The 21,629-nt window shown below is 37.0% G+C and overlaps 1 protein-coding gene across 8 annotated transcripts in view; it reads right to left on the bottom strand.

The window, feature by feature from the left end:
* Nucleotides 1-21,629, bottom strand: part of LOC122630548 (protein tramtrack, beta isoform) — a 43,118-nt gene that overhangs the window by 11,867 nt on the left and 9,622 nt on the right. For 5 of the 8 annotated variants that reach the window (XR_006327509.1, XM_043815145.1, XM_043815143.1 and 2 more), the window contains 3 exons: nt 16,060-16,497; nt 15,187-15,928; nt 14,985-15,044 (listed from right to left, as the gene is read on the bottom strand). Coding sequence is in view for 7 of the 8 variants with exons in the window: in XM_043815145.1 (XP_043671080.1) it covers nt 14,985-15,044; nt 15,187-15,928; nt 16,060-16,278 (1,021 nt within the window). In the remaining variant the exon portion in view is untranslated. Of the gene's footprint in view, nt 1-6,363; nt 8,896-14,984; nt 15,045-15,186; nt 15,929-16,059; nt 16,498-19,128; nt 19,307-19,350; nt 19,958-21,629 lie in introns of those variants that run through there. The other 3 variants (XM_043815147.1, XM_043815146.1, XM_043815149.1) reach the window with 3 other exon arrangements.

Raw genomic sequence — 21,629 nt, 5'->3', positions numbered from 1 at the left:
TTACGAAAAGGTCGCAACGACATGTCTCTCACTCTTTTTTTTCCGTTTAATTTCTCTTATCATCTGTAACGAATTTGTTGAGTCGACTCGTTTCTACATTAACTGTAGCAACGATAACAATAATAATAATAATAATAATAATAATAATAATAATAATAATAATAATAATAATAATAATAATAATAATAATAATAATAATAATAATAATAATAATAATAATAATAATCGTAATGACGACGACGATAATTATGTAATATAATATATAATATAATAATAATAATAACATAAAAATAACAACAAAGTGGCTTTTCGAGATGCACACGTTCTCAATATGTTTTTCTTTCACTTATTTTTCTTCGAATCGTCGCTTAATCATTCGTTACAGAATGGCGGGTCATTCAAAATTGGCGCGTGGAACGTATGGCGTGTGTTGTGTATGTAGGTAGATATTTAGATAGATAGATAGATAGATAGATAGATAGATAGATAGATAGATAGATAGAGAGAGAGAGAGAGAGAGAGAGAGAAAGAGAGAGAGAGAGAAAGAGAGAGAGAGAGAGACAGACAGAGATAGAAAGATGGAGAGGGTGGGTGGGAGGGAGAGAGAGAAAGAGAGAGAGAGAGAAAGATAGGGGCACGGATGCGAGGCGTACGTTTAGCAAAAAGAAAAAAGAATAGAAAAAAAGAAAAGAAAAGAAATTTTCTTGCATTCCTTTGTTTTTTTTTTTAATTGTTTGTCGAAATTAGCTGATAGAGAAACGCCAAATTAAAAGAGAATGCCGCACGCCAAGCATCAAGCCTCTCAACGGCATCGGTACACAGCGAGACTTAAAAATTCTTAAATTACAATCTATTGAACACCGTTCCTTTTATTATTGATAGTCATAATCAAACAATCAGTGCATATAAAATATACTAATTCTACCCAGCGTCAGAAAAGACTCGTCTTCTCTAAAAAGTTCCCTATAAAATTTCATCGTTTTCATCTCTGCTTTTTTATTTATTTATTTAATTAATTATTTATTTATTTATTTATTATTTATTTATCTTCATTTTTTTTATTTTCCTTACGCACTTTTTCTTTTCATCCTTTTTATAATTATTATTATTACGCGTCTTAATAAGATCTTATAACTCTTATTTGGCACTAGAATGCGATCGCCGTCAGCGCGTTTTTTCGAAATAGAGGGATATGCGCATGCAGGTATATATGTACGCACCTACGTACGTACGTATGTATGAATATTATGTATGTATAGATGTATTTATGTATGTATCTATGTATGTTTGTATGTGCTTAACGCGCGCCCGCGATCGCCGATTTTTGTTTATAATAACAATTTATTCTCTCTTCTTTCTTTCCTTTTCCCTTTTTATTAAATTATTATTATTTTCATCTTCGCATCGCTTTCTTTCTTTCTTTCATCGTCATTATTTATGTCGCTTAAAAAGGCACCAAACGGGGGATTACTCCGCTATACATTATTTACTGGATCCCACTGAAGTACGTTAATTCAACGTATATACATATAAAATTAAAAGTCAACCGCTTTCGTTTCTTTCTTTCTCGTCTTTTTTTTAACTCTCATTTTCTGACGCATTCCTTCAAAACTGCAACGACGTTAATAGGTTTTACCAACTAGCGCTAAAATATATTCGATATATAACCTTTGTTTATATATATATATAATATAATATAATAATATATATAATATAATTTTTAATATAATAATTAATATAATAATAATAATAATAATAATAATAATAATAATAATAATAATAATAATAATAATAATAATAATAATAATTGATGGCGATAATGATGATGACGACGTCGATGATGGTGATGATAACTGCAATAATATATGTGTTCGTGTGTATTTGTGTGTAATTACACCCACACGCACCTACACAGTGAAACGGCTAGACGGGAGGCAGATGAAGTAGACAAAGGTACGTAAGGACAAAGGGTAAAAGGGACGATGCGACATAAGACAAAGAGTGGTGAAAAATGAAGAAACAGTGTGTGTGTGTGTGTGTGTGTGTGTGTGTGTGTGTGTGTGATAAGTGCGAATCTGTGAATTCTTGTACGTAGTGTATGTGTCCGTTTATGTGTAAATGTGTTAAAATCTATCCGATAGTACAGTCTGCTTTTTAAGCCTCATCATTTACTTCTTCCGTTCTCTTTCAAGGTGCTTCTTTGCAATAGTCGCCAGTGCCAATGACGCGCGAGAACTTAATGGTAAAAGTTTATTTGACTAACATTCCCTTTTACGAAGGGCAAATGAAGAAAAAGGAAAGAGAAAAAGAAGAAGAAAAAGAAAGTACAATAAACACATTGGCACGACACACCCTTGCAAGAAACACGGGTATAAATATAATATGCTCTATTTAATAATTTTTTTCTTTTTTTTTTTTCCTTTTTTTCCCCTTTCTTTCTCGCCTTAATGCATTTTCATTTAAACCCACCCCACCCACAATGCATAAATTAATTAAAATATGTTCATAACATGAAATTCTTCAACGAGACGACTGCGATACCGACCACGATTGACGTAAGAGAATAGTTTTAAACAAAAGAAAAGAAAAAAAAAGAAAAAACAAAATCATTACGCGTTTCGAAAGCTCACTTTTTATATTACTTTTTTTTCAATTAAAATCAATAAAACTCGTTGAAATAGCTGCATTGTGTTACAATATCAACGAGTCACGTCATATATAAACACTTTCAACAGGTATCGATATTCTACGTATTGATTTTTCCTATTTTTTGTTTCCCTTTTCCCCCTTTTTTCTTAACGAAAGATACAAGCAACATTCTCTCTTCTGCATCCAAAACGCCTTAAGACGACACGTCGTTTTTTCTTCGTTACAAAGATTTCGGACGATTTGAACTTTGAATTTTGTACCGCGAGAGAAAATGTTTTACCTCTCGTTAAACGATAAAAGAATCTTTATCGATTCTCTCCCACTCGGTGCGAACATTCTTTTCCGTCGATATAATGCGATTTATTATTAATTTTCAACAATCTTAATTCTAAAGTATAACAACGTCGAAGGCAACGCGTGTACGCACGAAACACGAACGTCGGCGTAAGATTAAATTTTAAGAACACGTTTTCGATATCAGTTACTACGTTCTTCTCGCTTATTTCTTTTTTTTTTTTTTTTCTTTTGAACACATTCTTTTTTTGTACAGACATCGATTCTTAACTCTTTGGTCACGAGCCTTGAGATGCCACTAAGGAATTTGGAATATACATTCGGAGATTGTGCTACTTGTAAAGAAGCAAAAGACTCTTTCGTAGAAATAAGTACGCTGTACAGTTAATTCACGTATCGTTATAAGAGGGAAAAGAGAAAAAGAAAAAAAAAGAAAAATAAAAATAGAAATAAATAAATAAAAAAAAAATAAAACAACTACAAATAAATAAATTCAGCCGATTTGTATAAAACTTGGCGATATGTCGAGATAAAAGTCAAGGAAATGAATTTTTGTTTTTAACGAGTTTCTCTCGCGATTTTGTCTCTTACGCCAAAATTATTGATCGTGGTCATAGTAGCTTCGGATTTTTATATATACATATGCATATACATATACATGTATGCATGCATCCATACATCCATACATCCATACATACATACATCATACATACATCATACATACATACATACATCATACATACATACATACATACATACATACATATATACATACATATATATGAACTAATAAAAATCGTACATCTCCCCAACGGTAACTCTATGAAAGGCCTACAAATCCGACCAACGATCATCGAGCGAGCTTAGTCACTCGATTTGTTTTACTTTTGTCCATTTTTCTTTTTTTCTTACATACGTTTAACACGTCAAGCCGACTAATATAACGATACAAACCAAAAGAATCACCTAATCAACCGGTTCGCAGATATTTATTTATTAGAGACGTATATAGATTTGCAGGCGATCCAGGAGCATCTCTATACCCTGCTATTTATTTATTTATTTATTTATTTATCGTATATATATATATATATAATCTAACGCACGATATCTCCTCATTAACATCGTGCTTTCTTTGCCCTCTCGTAGAGTCCTCCTACGTAACATCGTTTATCTTTCTGCCATCTAAAATTGAGTTAGTCTTAGCCTCTCAGTGATTATCAAATGTGAGTGTATAACTTTACTTATTATTTTGTTTTCTTTCTTATCTCCTCCACTATCTCTCTTTTCTTTTTTTGTTATTTCTTTTTCTTTGTTTTACTTTATTAATCGATATAAGCTGTCTAGCCGCTGCCTCTTTGCACTTTTTGTGTTTCGTGTGTGTGTGTGTGTGTGTCTGTGTTTATTTATTTGTTTGTTTGTGTGTGTGTGTGTGTGTATGTGAACAAATATCAATTTATATCTTTTTCATCTTTTCTTTTAGATTCCCATATCCCTCCCATTCGCTAACCACCATAAACAACGATCACTTTGGACGGGTTACCTTCGACCCATCTCCCGAACACATAAAGCGATTCTTTTTTTCTCTTTTTTGCTTAAGTTTGACTTTAATCGTGTTTCCAAGACGAAATATTTCAATTTCAGGCGACGAAGTAGTTCTACATATCAAAGAACGAAAACGATCTCAAGCTTTACCTTTAAAAATCCATCAATCTATAAACACACACACCATCGACGGTGATAGCTGTTATTCTTTGGTCCATGAAAGTTTCAAATATATTCTCGTGATACAAAATCGAGCCCGAGAGATATGGAATATGGAAAGTACACGTGCACATGCAACGACACGTTTCAACCCGATATTCCCATTTTCTAGCTTCCTATACATTACTCGTTTTTGTTTTCTATTTTTTTTTCTTCATTTGCCTCCTATCGAAAGCATAACGTCAAAATCTAATTCGTTTTCCCGATTATACTTTTCTGGCGACGATATCTTCTAATATTTCTAATGATATATACATATACATACATATATATATATTATATATATATATGTATATATATAATACATACATATATGTTTGTATATATATGTATATATAATACATACGTATATATGTATGTATATATACATGTATATATATGTATATACATATATATATATGTATATATATAAAAACGCATATTCTCTTATATTACTCTTATATCTCTCCCATCCAGATTTCTAATTCTCTTTATCGTTCCCTTCCTTTCTTCCATTTTTTCCCTGTTCTAATCTTTCTAAACGCTTGATATCTCTCGAATATAACGAACGAACACGAACAGTAACACTGGTCGCAATCGTGGGCGACAGCATAGAACTTTTCAAGTACAACTATCTAATCCCGTCGTCATTCTATTACCACCGCTACACACTCTTTTCATGCGAGTGTTTTAATTTTGTTTTTATCTGTTTTTCTTTTTTTTAATACATACATATATATATATATTATATAAAGTATATATATATATACATATATATATATATATATATATAAAGTAACAACGGAGAAGATTTCGGTTATCGTAATAATTAATTAATAGCTGTAATATTGTAATTATACTATCATATAGCCTCTAATCGTGTCTAACGTCTATGTCCAACTAGTGAAAAAAAATAAAAATAAAAAAAATAAAAGAAAGAGAAAAATTTGTATACAAATCGTCGTCTCGGTCCCCTCTCTCGCACAACAACAAACGATTCATCGTCGTCGTTGTCATCGTCGACGTCCTCGTCGTCATCGTCGTCGTCTTTGTCGTCGTCCACGTGCAAGGCAGATTCCCGTTTGCGAAACCTACCACCCGCGAACGCAGATATTGGTTGGAGGGAGCCCCGACGAAGTGTAACGTGCAAAATATTATTTCATTACAACTATGATTGTATATTTTAGTGCTTTTTTCTCGTGACTAAGCCTACACACCATTGCCATAGTCGTAACCCTTTCGGCCGAATATTCGAAACTGTTTTTCTTTCTTTTGTTTTTTCTCTTCTTTTTGTTTGCAAAGCTCTCGCAGTTGCGTACGTATCTTTTATCTCTCATCCTCGAATCCTTTTCCAACTCCAAGCTCCAACAATTTTTCAGAGATAAAATATGTTATTTTTGGTAAAAGTGTCTCAAATTCTTTCTCAATTTTTCTTTTCTTATTTTTTTTTCTTTTTCTTTTTTTATACTACGTCGAACGACTCCGAGCGATCTTCAGGATTAATTTCCTACTCCTCTTATCTTTCCCCCTTTTTTCTTCTATTGCTACTATCTTGAATGAATCAAAGACGAAAGTCAGTTCCCGATACCGAAGGTTCGCTCCTTCTGGAAACACGACTTGATATTTTTAAAACGTGATATCGACAATTACTCGAGATAATATAATATATATAGAAAATACAGTCATTGATTGTTTTATTTTATTTTCTGTAAGCGATCTTTCTTAAATTTTCTATAGAAAGACTAGTAAATTTTGTTTCCTTTCTTGATATCTCTTCAATTCCATCTACTACATCTTTCCTTTTTGTTTCCAAGCTCCCTTCCCACCCCCAACCAACCCCTATTTTAAGAAGATATAAGCGCAACGAGGACAGGAATGCCACGCACACACACACACATACACACGCGTGCGCGGTTGTACTTAAATCTTAATAACTTGCCCTGAGACGCGCACAGAGTTCGTAAAGATCAATCGACGACGACGACGACGACGACGACGACGACGACGACGACGACGACGACGACGACGACGACGACGACGACGACGACGGCGACGACGACGACGACGACGACGACGACATCGACGACGTGCAGACGACGTGCAGACGACGTGCAGACGACGTGCAGACGACGTGCTTAGCTCGATCGGGTACGATACAGCATGGCACGGCGTTAAGTTACTACTAAAGTGCCTTCAGTCTATCCAATGTCAGTACTATCTTGTATTTGGTGTCGTTAAAATCGTCCCTCTACAGTCTTTCAAAAAAATTGCATGCCCCGCTCAAAAAATTTTTCGTTCGACATCTCCTTCTGCCTTTTAACACCCCTCCCAAAAACCTCACCCCCTCTTAATATACACGTCACACATCTTATCGCGTAACAATGTTTATAGCTCACTTCACAACTCCCTTACCCTCCTGCCCCAGTTCCTCTCTATTCCTGTCTATATTTTATCATCGATAAGAATTACGTGCGCTACTAACGATAAACCGCGATAAACCGAGCTTTTCGAAGAAGCTCATCTGGAAACGGCTCAACAACATGGCGGCAAACGGTCGTCGTACGTAATATTGCATTTACTCAGTCTACGTGGTTCCCTTATTTACTTATAATCGCGTACTTATGCATCCAAAACGATCGTGTTTTATATATAACCTCGTCTTAAGCGCATGCTATCATTCTTTTAGAAACGTATCAACTACTACACGTACAACACGTTTGATTTTCTTTTTGCGTAATTATTATTTTTATACTAAGTCTCTCAAATAGTAAATATACTCTCTTTCTGTGATTAGTATTTTCTTCCTTGTCACATCTTTTTTGTTTCTTTTGGATTTTTTTACAACACTTATTCCCCCCACCCCCCTAATCCCCAGTTCGTATTTTATAACCGCATTCTCTGGCCGTCGCAGAACAACGCGTAACTGTACGTCGACGCGACGCCATGAGTCGAACGGTTGTTATTTTAATATAATAATAAATTTTCTTTGTTAAATTCATATAATCATCTGTGTATAATCCGCTAAATCCCTCCTATGAGGGAGGTATGCGGTAAAGCTCGTTCGTTTTGTAACTTTAAATGTTCCACGCGTGCTCGATATTTCTCTTCCTTCTCTCCCACCATCATCGAAGAAAGTAGAGCCCTTCGATCTCGTTATATACGATCTGTTCTCTTCGTTACACCTTTGACTCGATGATAAATCTGAGCCGAAGAAAGCTATAAACCTCAACTAAAATCATGCTAGAAAGGATTTGCTTTCGAACCATATAATTTCGTCCAAGGCAGCCATAATTATTCTTTAAATATTCATCTCCTCGTCTCTTGCGTCACTCTCGTGAAACAATTAAGCATAACTCTTCTTTTTCCGAATCCCTATTACCAGAATCTTTCGATCGATCTAACCTCACGAGAACATAGGTCTTCTTTCCGTTAAAGATTATTTCTCGTGTCAGCAGAAGCGATTTTAATGATCGCATTCTGCCTCCTCTCTGCGACTCCGTTATTCTCATCTTCATTTTCTTATTCCTTATCCTCTTGTTATTGCATATTCGATGATGCCGATTACTTTACGGTGCGGCAGCTCGCAGAGAGGAGGCAACAGCGGATGATCGCAATGAACGATTTCCGAATCATGGCCATTTTTGGTAGCGGCCTACCGTTGTTGACCCATGCTACTACTGCCACTGTTACTGACATTCATATGCGGCTTAAGACTATGAATGATCTTAACGTGGGCGACCATGTTGTCCTTTCTTGTAAACTCCTTGAAGCAGACCGGACATGGATAGTACTTGACGTTAGGCTTGTGCGAGGTGACGTAGTGCCGGCAAAAGTTGCTGATGTGTGTGTAGGTACGATGACATACGGTGCACCGATAAACGTCGCCCTCTTTAACGCAAAAGTCTCGCACCGAGCCCTCCGTCCTCTCGTTTTCGACCTTAAACGAACCCTCGAAGTCGCTCTGACTGATCTCCGACTCGCCGGCGACCAGATTAAATATGGCACTGCTCAGATTGTCTTTCGACATTTTCTGCTCCGACTCCGAGTCGGAATGTTGGGGATCCTCCCCCGCCGCTGCCGCCGCCGCAGACGTAGCCGATTTGCCCTGTAGACTCGACGCGCTGTACTCCTTGCGAAAGCACTTTTCAAAGTTGATGCGTATATGCGTCGGCGATTGCGAACCACAGCCACTCGACGTTTCCTCCGAGTCTGCAATTTAAGAAAAGACTCCTCTTTAAGATGTTCTCGCTAAGCCCGCATCGTATTTTATTTCATTCCTTATTATATCTCACACGTGTTTTTGATAAATAATATAATTATAGTAATTAATAATAAAGATCAATTATTTTTCTATAATGTAGATTATAACTAATTGATATACGATTATATAAAATATATATATATATACATACATATACACACACACATATATATATTATATGTGAATAAATATATATACATGTATGATATGTATGTATATACATATATATATGTGTGTATATATGTATATATATATATATACATACATACGTACATACACACACACATATATATATTTACATATATATAAACGTATTACTAAATTTGTGGGGGAAGCAAGAGGAAGGGTAGAGCCAGCAAAATGTGTCACCGAAATCTCGAATCGCGCTATCTCGTCTCGTACTTCAAATACTTTTTTCTTTTTCTTTTTGAATTCAAATTTGATATCTTTTCGTATGTTCTCTAGGACGTCCGTACACGTCGTGTCTTTTATCCTTCTTCCGACTTTTTTCTCTTTCGCTCGATCATCCTCTCGTTGCCGCTCTCTTTCTATATTTCTCTCCTTTATCTCTATCTCTATCTCTAACTCTAACTCTCTCTCTCCCCCTCCCACTCTCTCTCTCCCCCCTCTCTCCCCCTCTTTTTCTCTCTGCCTCTGTCTACAATTCGTTATCACGGTTCTCGAATTTTAAGAACTAAAAAAAGCAAAAAAAAAGAATAAATTTTCCGCCACCGCTACACGATCGTGCAATTTCGCATTTTTAAAGAAGTCTATCCCTTCCAACCACCCACCCTCTCCACTATATAATGGCGAATCACGCTCGCATATTACAACATATTGTTCTCGATTTTTTTTTTCTTTTTCTCTTCTTTTTCTATCTTTTTCTCCCGTTGCAATATATACACGCTCGTACGCACGTTAGCACGCACAAACGAATGGATTTCTCCTTCTCTATCTTTCTGTTCGTTCCTATCTCTTTCTCTCTCTCTCCCTCTCTCTCTCTTTCTCTCTCTCATTTCTATATCATCTACAATGAGATATACATTATACGTTGTCCGCGTTATATCCATGGTAAAAAACAATAAAAAAATAAATAAATAAGTAAAAAAAAAATTAAAAAAATAAAAAAGAATATGCAAATAGAGCGTTAATTTTTCGACCTACTTGATTTGTTCTTTTTTTAAATCATAGAAAAAATATAGAAATACCGATGCGACTTCGGTCCGTAGATTTCTTCACATACACACATAAGCACACACACGACGCACGTAGGAGAGCAAACGAAAAATTTGCGCGCATACGTACGAATGTGTTTCAACTACTTTCTGCTATTCTACTATTATCGTTAACGATTAAATGATCTACGTATATGTATTGCAATAATATATACAACGAAACACGTCTATGCACGATCTTTCCTTAGAGAATCTTGCGTACGACGCGTGAGAATTTGTTCGTCCTGTCCAGTTCTGTCTTGTCTTGTCCATTCCGTAATCCATCTCTACGGGAAGACACGATCCATCGAGATCGAGGACGCTTGAGAGAAAAAAGTACGATTTCTAATTTTCGTACATTCCGCTTTCGGTTTCATATATTATTATAAATAATATATGCGTAAAGTTTCTTTATTTTCTTTTATGTTATGGATATTTACTTGGCTTTCTCTTTTCATCAACTTATTTATTCTGGCATTTTTGAAACGATTCTTTTGAATTTTTTTTTTTTGTTTTTCGTATTTTACAAAAAAGAAAACGTTTTTCGTTTAAGCGGCTGGCCTCCCTAAGTTCCCACGCTTCCCCCGCACAAAAGATTAATCTCTTGTAAATTCAAACGGTGACTCAGATAATCTCAACTCACCTGCGTTAAGAGAACAAAGCAACACGTTCACGGTCACACTACTGAGCGATTCTTGATCATCTTCGAAGCACACTGTTGCTCGCGCGCGCGCCTGCGTTTATAAATTCTTTTTTTATTGACGATAGATTAAAAAAAACAACGTACGTCGCACTTTTGATTTCACGACTCTCTCTCTCTCTCTCTCTCTCTCTTTCTCTCTCTTTCTCTCTTTCTTTCTGCTTTTTCTCGTTCTTTCGATTTTTTAGTTCATTTGTTTATTTTTTGTTTTTTCTTCCATTGTAATTTTTATTTTGTTTAAATTTCATTGTTGTCCGGAGGTATACACGTACAACACGTTGATCGTATTCTTTCCCTTCCCATTTTCATTCGTCGTTTATCTATCTATTTATCTCTATCTATCTATCTATACAATATTTCAACCATACGCCTATTCACCTAACTACCTAACTTCATCTATAAATTTACCTACTTATCTAACTATCTAACTCTATCTTCTTTTTTCCCTTCTTTCTTTCTTTCTCTCTTCCTGTGCACTCACTCCTTCATATTATTCCGCTTTATTCTTCTGCCGTTAAATATTCAGGCAACGAGAACGCAAGAGAAGGCGGAAGCGACAAAACCCGTCGACGTTCGTCGTCCGTTTGTATATATATATATATACATACATACATACATACATACATACATATATATATATATATATATATAACAATTCATTTTTTAGTATATCTATACATGTACTTTTTTTCGTTTAAATTCTCTTCTCATTCTCCTCCCTCGTCGCGTGTCAATCGCACGCGAATCTTTCCTTATTTTCTCATGACATTCTTTTATTATTTCGTATTTATTTATTTACTCTTTTTTGTTTTACTCTTTCGCAACAAACGGATGTAAAGAAATTAACCAGCGTTTAATGAAATAAAGATATTAGAAAAAAGTAAGCACCGCTAAAAGCTGGCTCCACCCCCTCCTTTTACCAGTGGCCAATGGCAGCGAAGCGTTTCTCATTATTCGTGCGGGAGTAGCGTACAGTAGATCGGGTGATCGAGAAAGCTAGTAAAAATAGTCGGAAGATCGTTGAGAAGAATTTGGCGCGAAAGATGGTCGCGAGTGTGAACGAGAAACGAGGAATACATAGCATCTGTGGTGAGAAAAAGATACAAAAAAAAAAAATAAATAAAAAGAATACAAAGAAGAAGAATAAAGAAAAGGCACAGCAAATAAGGAGGAGAGTGAGAGAGTGAGAGAGAGTGAGAGAGAGAGAGAGAGAGAGAGAGAGAGAGACGAAGGAGAAGAAGCAAAAAAAAATGAAAGATGAAAAGAGATAACGAATGGATGAAATTTTTAAAAATAGAAATCAAGAATGAAGAAACGAAAAGTCAGAAAATAAAATTAAAGAATTAAAATAAAAAGATAGATGAATAAATAAATAAATAAATAAATAAATAAGAAAAAATTAAAACGAAAAAATAGAAAGAAAAAGAACAAGGCGCTGCTCATTGGCCGATTATACATTACGTGGGTATAATATGTTCTCGGTGGATGGTGGGTTCGATTTATGGAGGCTACAACATTCAAAAGGGAGTCTCATGTATTTGGTAGCACATCCGAAAATTTACTCTAAAGTCCCGCCATTATTGCGGGAAAATTATCTACGAATTCAACGAGACGACAATTTCCTCTTTTTCGCACATTTACGCATTTACGCGAACCCGCCCCCCTCCACATATACAGAAAGTTACATTCTCTCTCTCTCTCTCTCTCTCTCTCTCTCTCTCTCTCTCTCTCTCTCTCTCTCTCTCGCATTCTTTCGAATTTCGTACAATAACACATACATACAATTACACAAAACATTCTCTTAAAAAATTTGTTCGATTGACTTGCACAATACGTTCAAAAGATACGACGATAAAAAAAAATATTTTACAAACGCGAGTTTGAGAATGATCGTCAAAGCGAGTCGAGAAAAAAGTGCGTGAGTAAGATTGTATCAGAACGAGGAAAAAGAGAATAGCAAAAATGGTAAAACCGATTGATGCGGCCATTACGTATATGTTTTATCGTTTGCTCGTTTGGGGGCGACAATTCATGGGATCATGTTTTTATGAGATTTTTCATCATCCTTGCCAATTCTTTGAACGTCTAATGCAAGTCGAATGTATTTATGTATCATCTCATTCGAAATTCCCTAAATACGACAGATATTTCATTTTCTTGCTTTTGATCTCTCTCTCTCTCTCTCTCTCTCTCTCTCTCTCTCTCTCTCTCTCTCTCTCTCTCTCTCTCCCGCTTTCCCTCCATCCCTCCCTCTCTCTTTTCTCTTTTTCTCTATATTTCGTTTTCTAAAATCGTTCTAATTTTCTAAAATCCCACAAAGAAACACTACACGCAATCGTACTTCTTTAAAAAGATCTTTTTTAACAAGAGATCTCTACGCCGCGGCAGATTGTGCGTCGAAAAGGAAGATTCTTTTCTATCTTCTTTTTCTTTTTTTTTAAACGCGAAATTAGCCGTCGTGCGCGCGCGCATGTAAATGATTCCAAGGTTTACGTTCGTATTCCCCGCACTTTTTTCATTCTCGAAATGCACAGACAGGCGCGAACGAACGAACGAACGAACGAACGAGAAAATTTTCCTTTTACTTTTTTTTTTTTTTTTTTTTTTTTTTTTTTTTTTTTTTTTTTTTTTTTTTTTTTTTTTTTTTAAGGTATTCTTCATTAACGAGTATCAACGAAAATCCTCCGGCGACGTTACGTCTCCCGATTTCACCGATATCTATTTCGAGTGAGCGCTTTTACGAGGATTTATACGTTTTTGTTTGTTTGCTTGTTTGTTTGTTTGTTCTTTTTTCATTTTTGTTTTCGTGTTTTTTTCTTTTTTTCCGTTTTTCCTACTTATACGTATATATTCGTTATGTCTATTTTATTAAGAGCCTTCCAGGTATAGTTCTCGCTGCGATACTGCATCGTGGCTCGTTGCAGTCGCGCAGAAGAGAAGCAAGATGAAGTTAACAGATGAAATTCTGAAAAGTTAAATCAATTAGCACATCGTATAGCAGTTTGTCGTCCATCCGCCACCGTATATAGATATATAAATATATAAATATATATATATTACATATATAAATATATATATATTATATATGTGTATAATCTTTATTATTAAACTTAAATATACACGTGATCCTTCTCTCCGATATAATACAACACCGTAAGCGTTGTTTCGTAAAAGAAAAAAGAAAGAACGACGACAGTTAAATCGTCATCCACATCGCTCCTCGTTTAATCAATTATTTTTCTTGGTCGTATAAAGAAGGCTGTTTGTAAAATAACATGTCTTCCTCTTTTTTAAAATTGTCGTCGATCGACCTCGACGAATCGTACGAGATAGTCGTAATATAATATTCACGATTTTGTCAATGTCGTCCGAATTTGACAGATCGTTTCGGCGAAACATTTCTAATCAAAAAAGGAAAGCTTCAGACGACACAAAAGCGTTTGATCAATCTGGTTCGATGTGTCTCTCGACTTTTGTACAAACCAAAAGTGGAAAACATTACGTTTTGTTTGTTGTACTTTTGTCGAAAAGACAGGGAAACGTAAATATATATATATATATACATATATATATATATATATATTTATATTTAAAAACAAAATATACAAAAAAAGGATAAGAAAAATAATTTCCTTTTTTATATTAATCATCGTGACATTATCGTACAATGCATACCATGCAAAAAGTACTTTCGATTTGTTGTCACGTTTTTTTTCTTTTATCGTACGCAAAAAGAAAAACAAACGGCGCATAAACGTATAACGTTATAGATAAGGTACATCATTTCTAATTATATAGTATAATTGATCGGGAAAACGTTATCTTGATATTTTCGCTAATCATATGGCGTATCTTAATCATTCGTTTAATGCACGATCAAAGGTTGAGCAAGACGCGGACGAGAATCGCAACAGGACATAGATTATTTATATCTCGTGTCGTAAGAATGGCACGATAACGAAATTAAATGATCAACGACGATTTTCGTCCACACGGCATATTATTATTAGAAAAGCCGTTAAGTTGCGCCCGCCTAGGATTAAACAACGTTAACAGCGATTTGGCGTTAGGACGCACGCAACTATTTTGTTAATCACGTAAGCCGAATTTGTTGAACTCTTACCTTGTTTGAAACTTTCGCTCCCTTGTCTACTATGCGGCCGCGCGAAGGTTTCTTCTGAGGCTAAAATAAAATTAAAAAAAAAAAAAGAAATCAATAAGTTATACATATAAACTTTAATTCCTTGAATTTGTATAGAACGAATAACATTAATTATACGATTCATCGTATTTTACAAACACATATGCAATACGAGCTGACTAACCTTGCGCAGAAGTACTGGGCGTTGGTTCTGGTTCTCTTTTAACTCTAGGCGTTAACGATTCATGAGTCTCTGTACCATTTTCTGTTGGTTCATCCTTTCTCGCAGATGACAACGAACTGGCAGCCAAATTGGCCGACGCCGAGGCCGAATTACCGATGTTGTTGCTGTTGACATTGTTACTACCGGTCGAAGAACCACTCCTATTATTGCCAGTTGTCTCACTCTGGAAATCGATGCCCATCTTCATCTCCATCATCTCGGGTGAACCTTGTACGAGGTCGGTACTCGAGCAAGATTGTAGGTCTTGCCCGGTACTAGCCTCGCCAATTGGCGTGTCCGAGGAGCCGCTCAACTTCCTCGGCCTACCCCTTTTCCTCTTTGGCGCTGTTAACGCTGAACCAAGAAGCGGATGATTCGACATATGATGGAACCTTTTTTGGGATACATGATGATGAGGTCCGATTTGGTTTATTCGGTGAAGGTTCGGAGGTGGAGGAGGTATTGTGTTTTGATTGCCAAGAAGTGATGACGTGATGCTGGGCAAATCGCACTTGTCCTCGTTCACTTCGGTCAGGCCCTTTATCCTTAGAGACTCAGCGACCCTCAGAAAGGCGGTTAATCTATCCTGATCGACGCTCACTTCACCACGATACATGAAGTCTAGAAGACTTCGCATGTCCACATATGGAACGTCCTTGAGAATGACTATCGGGTGCTTGTCGGGATGACCAACGAATAGGGCCTGAAAACCATATACGTCGTTTTTAAGTTTCCTTCTCCTCCAATTTGTTTACTTTATTTTCTATTATATTCTTGTTTGTTTTTTTTTTTTTTTTTTTTTTTTGAATCTAATCTTTCTCTTTCGTTTCTTACCTGAAAGTAAGGACTGCACGCCGATAAGACCATTTTATGCGCCCTAAGCAGCTGACCCTCGACGGCCAGTGTAACGTCCACGAATGATTCGTCATGAAGCAATTGATCAAAAACGGAGAGTAAATTACTCTGATGGTTGTTCCAACGCAGACAAAATCTCTGCGACGCCATCGCTTCGCTTCTCAGGTCCGCCAGGTTACCGTTAATATCCGCTAACATCAGACCTGGTGTTGATTTTGTTGCTTGTGTCGCTGCTGCTGCTGCTGCTGCTGCTGCTGCTACTGCTGCTGCTGCTGCTGTTGCTGCTGCTGCTGCTGCTGCCGCCTCGTCGTCGATTCTTCTCGCCTTCCTCGACGAAGCCACTCGCTCTTTCTCTCACTCGTATTCGTATTCTCTTCTTCATCGGCCACGATATATCATGCCGTATCCCCTCGCGACCTGAAATATATAAAAAATTAACCTTTATCATCGAGCCCTTAGAAAAAGAGAACGTCATTGCGAACAACGATCAATCCGTTAAGAGAAACTATTCAATTTTGAAACGGGTGAACGTACTCTAGCGTTACATAAGTTAGCCTACTTTTCTTATCGTCACCTTGGAAGGAACCCAAACGACGAGTAGTACGTGTCGCTTATAGACATGCGACTGATTCACCCTATTTTACAGATTAAGTATTATTCCTTGATACTTTGTACGGAATGTTAAGGACACTTAACGCAATGCATATCAAAATGAAGATGAAATATTCTTTTTCTTTTCTTTTTTTTCTCTTTTTTTTTTTTTTTCTTATGTTGTAATCGATCAACAAGTCTGCTTTCTATATACACATGGTACGACGATAACGGCTGCGTGCATAATCATGCGCGTAAGTCCCCGAGGAGACGACGATGTGTACGAGGTATGAACGTGGGTGTACGACCCTGGAAAACGTAGGCAGAGCGAATAGGCGACTCGCTCGGTTCGTGCCTTTTATGTAATTCTCTCCTCACCCCTTCACCGACCCAATCATGGTCACGTATGCAACGTTCGTTCCGCCAAGACTGCGAAGGCGTGGCAAAGGATGACTTTCTATGATCCTCTCGAGGGGAATTTTCGAAAGACGCACCATACAACACAGCTGAAAGAGTTTCCAAATGTCAAACTAAAAGTCCTCAAACTCTTTCTTACCATTTGGATTATTGTTTGACAACAATAACAAATATATATATCGATATGCAAAGATTTAGGTTAGTTTCTTGACCTCTTCATTGATATTCTGAAACGACAACAGTGTTATAGGATGACACGATAGACATACTTTATGCATCTGATATATATATCTCTCGAAGGAAACACCCTTCGGTTGATTTCGATCGTACGATACGATCGAATGAAGAGATATGAAAGGCAAGGAGAATAAGAAAAGAGACAAAGCAAGTAACAAAATAGGTCCCTTCACAAGGAAGAAGAGACGAAAGTACACATTCTTTGATCGTTGGTAAGAAAAGAAGAAGAAACGGTATATATTTGACGCCATATTTAAAAAGATGAACTCTGATCACGTGACCACATTAGATATCTTTCGAATTCCGTTATATGACTTTAAAAATGAAAGACCAAGAATACATAGAATGCATACTTGGTCTTTAGTTGGGAGAAAACAAAATGGCACGAAGAATAAAATAAAAGATGTATGATGGTATTATATCAATGGCTGACACAATAAACAAAACTAAAAATATAGAAAAAGATGAAATAGAAAAATAGGGAACTAACAAGTTGAAGAGCACCTTTTCAGCGCAGCAACATAACAGCAGTAAGCTGATGAAACGTATGAAACGGGAAGGAGAGGTCGACTGAGTGAATCAATAGCATTTCTACGCATATTCAGATCGATGCCTAGGTAGTGCTTTACTAATTTCGCCCGCATGCATTTACGCACGCATTTATACTTATACATTTGGGTGTGTGCAAGGATCATGTGCTCGCGCGAGCGCGATTCGCACTAGCGAAGTGTGACCTTAAACGTGCGACCTTGAACGACCTTGCCGATTCCACGGTTTTCACGGTGAATAGCACATCGCTATGCATCGCCTTCCTTATGTTAAACATACCAACTTTCACATATTGAGGAAAGATGATTCTTAATCTTCCTACCCTTATTCTTTATTCGAAAATGTACTCGGATTTTCGTTTGATGTTAATTATATATGTTTCATGATGTTAAAATGTTACACATTATTTCGACGATGGCAGTGAAAAAAGAGTGAAGGTCGCTTGTCACAAGTGCAAACAAACGTTATATATTCTGCGAAAATGTGCAATGCAACCAGGTGCTCCCTATCCCCCACCCCCCCTATCTCTATCTTTTACTCTCCTTTCAACATGTAATTCGCGAAGATGTATATCTCTGATGGTTTTACGAGATGACTTTACCACCCTCGACAATGACAGCGTATTCCATTATTCGCCATTGGCTAATTAAATGATATTTCTAGGAAAAGAAGCGTGCTTGTATCGTAAAAGGAAAAGAAGACAAATAAAGAGAGAAAAAACAAAAGGTAGATGACAAAACTCTCGATATAATGTTTTAAGAAAGATGGCGGGGGAAATTCAAGAAACAATTGACTAACTTCCTGTTCGTATATATTAAAGGAACAGGAACCGATAATCTCAAGAGTCCGTTGTGGAGGTTAGCATCAACGTAGGCGGGAATTAGGGGCGCGGTATGCGGTTTTCCTGCTCTTACAACACCGTCGCGTTAACAAGCTGTATGCGCCTACGACGATATGACGAGATTTTCTGTTCTACAAATCGTCTCCATTTTCTCTCTCTCTCAGACCGCTACTACAGAGAGAGAGAGAGAGAGAGAGAGAGAGAGAGAGAGAGAGAGAGAGAGAGAGAGAGAGAGAGAGAGAACAATTTAACTGAAAAAGAAGAGTAGAAGCAGAGCAAATAACATCCGATATTTTGTCATTCCACAAAAAAGACAAAAAGACTTTCCAAGAAAAAAGGAGAAGGAAAAGAAAAAGAAAGAAATAGAGAGAGAGAGAGAGAGAGAGAGAGAGATGGTATATTTTTGTTCTTACCAGCAGCGAGAAAAATAGAGTTCCGCGAGACGTAGAGGTTGGCGAGCGCATGGCACGAGAATCCTGTTGCTCGCGCGACGCACGTGCATCGTTGTATTTCTCTCTTTCTCTCTTAAACGCTCACGCGCATGCGCGCCACGCTCGAGCCCGAACTTTATATCGCGAGGGCATACGTGTGTATATATGTGTGTGTATACGCGAGTGCGTATGCGTGCAACTCACTCCTCTCACGGCCACCGCGCTCGTTGCGTAATCGACACCAGCAGCGGCAGAGTCACGCTGGGAAAAGGAGAAGGAAAGAAGAAGAGAAAGAGACTCGTAGAAACAGCGGACAACGACAATGTACACTGCACTGCTACTGCTGCTGCTGCTGCTATGTCGAATACCGTTCCATGCCGCTGGTGCTGCTACTGCTGCTGATGCTAGTGCTGGTGCTGCTATTACTGCCAGTGCTTCTACGTTTCAAGAAACTAAAATGCTCGATTCGCTAGCCCCTCGGTTGTTACTTCCCTCTCCACCCTCGTTTCTTCCCTTCGATTCTTTAAGATTTCCCCCACTCCCTGCCACAATCCTTCTGCGCCACCACTTCCGCATATACTCACGACACCGTACTAACTGGCTCTACTATGCATTGCCTTTCGGAATTTCCGATATCATCCATATACGTATATATTTATCTATACCTCGACTTCGAACTACCCCGCAATGGAAATTTATTTCATGAATTTTAATGTTACAAGTAGCACTCGTAACTTTGACAAAGATAGACAAAGTCGTTTTCTAAGTGAACTCTCTTTTTTTCGACGAATTTTTATTTCTCGAAATTATATACGCTTTATATACATATGTACATAAATAAGATACACACACACACACACACATGTATATTATATATTGTGAGAAAAGTGAGGTTAGGTTAAATTTCGCAACTTTTCAATAGATCATATACGAGCGACTGTTTGGTATTGTCGAATGAAAGATAAAGATACAGTAGACACGTATCGGTATCTCTTTTCCGAGGTATTTCGCTGAATCATCGTTCAAGGATGAAGGCGCGTTCGAAATTTCTGCCGAGAATCCTAATAACAGCACGTGTAACGTACGTCACTGAGCGACGAATCTTTTTTCTTCTCTTTCTTACGAATAGAGTCGAACGGTCGATAACGAAGGAAAGAACTATCATTGATTATTCGATTGTGCTATCAAGAAAAACGATTTTACCGATCGAACAAATATTTTCATTTCATACTTATATAGTGATTTTTTGGTTAATGTCTATGAGCTTTTAACTAGACTCGTGATAATGCGAATAAATAAATAAAAAAACTCTGAGCAAAGTACGAAGTGTTAAGACGATAAGAACGGCAAAGAAGTGAGAAAAAGAGTGAGTGAGTGAGTCAGTGAGAGAGAGAGAGAAAAGAGAGAGAGATCGTAGACAGTGAGGACGAGAAAAACTAGTACGCGTGTTGGAAACATACATACTACGTACACGCGCGCGCGCGCGCGCGCGCACACACACACACACACACACACACACATACACACAACTTGGTCCTCGAAGTAGGGTTGCTCCATCGATCGACCGAATTTCAGGCTCGAAGCTCGAGGGCAATCGAGTGTCGAGAGATAGAGAGAATAAGGAAGATATAGCTGCGCCTGCGTAACTCGATGATAATGACAATACCGATAATAGTTGTGATGTTAGGAAGAGGACGTCTTTCACAAAATACATCTCTTTTCCACTTTGTTTACCGTTTATCACGTCTCGTGGATTCGTCGAATCGACGGAAAGAGAGCTGTTCGTCAATCGATTTCCGTTCGCTTCGGCTGCCATTCGTTTATGTATCACCGATGAGACTATCGAGTGGAAAATTTCAATAAAATCCCGGGACTTCGTCAGAGACGGAGGAGGGGGGGAGAGAGAGAGAGAAATAGTAAAACAGAAAGAGAGAGAGCATCGATAATAATCGAAGGCCGAACGATATATGTATATGTATAGAGGGTAGTTGGGCATGGAACAACACAACCTTTTCTTAATGTTTACGACTCGATCGATACGAGCTGAAAAATGAGACGTAGCCTAAAAAGAGAAAAAGACAATTATAGCCACTTTATATTATAACTTTTGTCTTCGCTTATTGGGTTAAAGTACATACGTAAAGTATAATATATAAATTTTCTTAACATATGTCAAACAAAATTATAGATCCTACAAATAACAATTGAAATATCAACATTATTAAAATATATAAAATTTGAAACAATGTGAATGCGCAAATTTAAATAAAGGAAAACTGCTTTGAAAGAAAATTCTAGCGATTCAAAATGGCGTCACAGATGATAAAATTATTTTTCTAATTCCTTAAGATTTTCTATTCTTATGGAATACATCAATCGTTGTTCGTAGGAAAGGAAAGAGAAGATAGAGAAGAAAAAATGAGGATCGTGATACTTCGACTTGTTTTTTTTTCTCTTACGATACGCAAGAAAGAAGACAACGT

Source organism: Vespula pensylvanica, chromosome 7, assembly GCF_014466175.1.
Source record: "Vespula pensylvanica isolate Volc-1 chromosome 7, ASM1446617v1, whole genome shotgun sequence".
Classification (NCBI taxonomy): domain Eukaryota; kingdom Metazoa; phylum Arthropoda; class Insecta; order Hymenoptera; family Vespidae; genus Vespula; species Vespula pensylvanica.
This window is presented reverse-complemented; position numbering and strand designations above follow the sequence as displayed.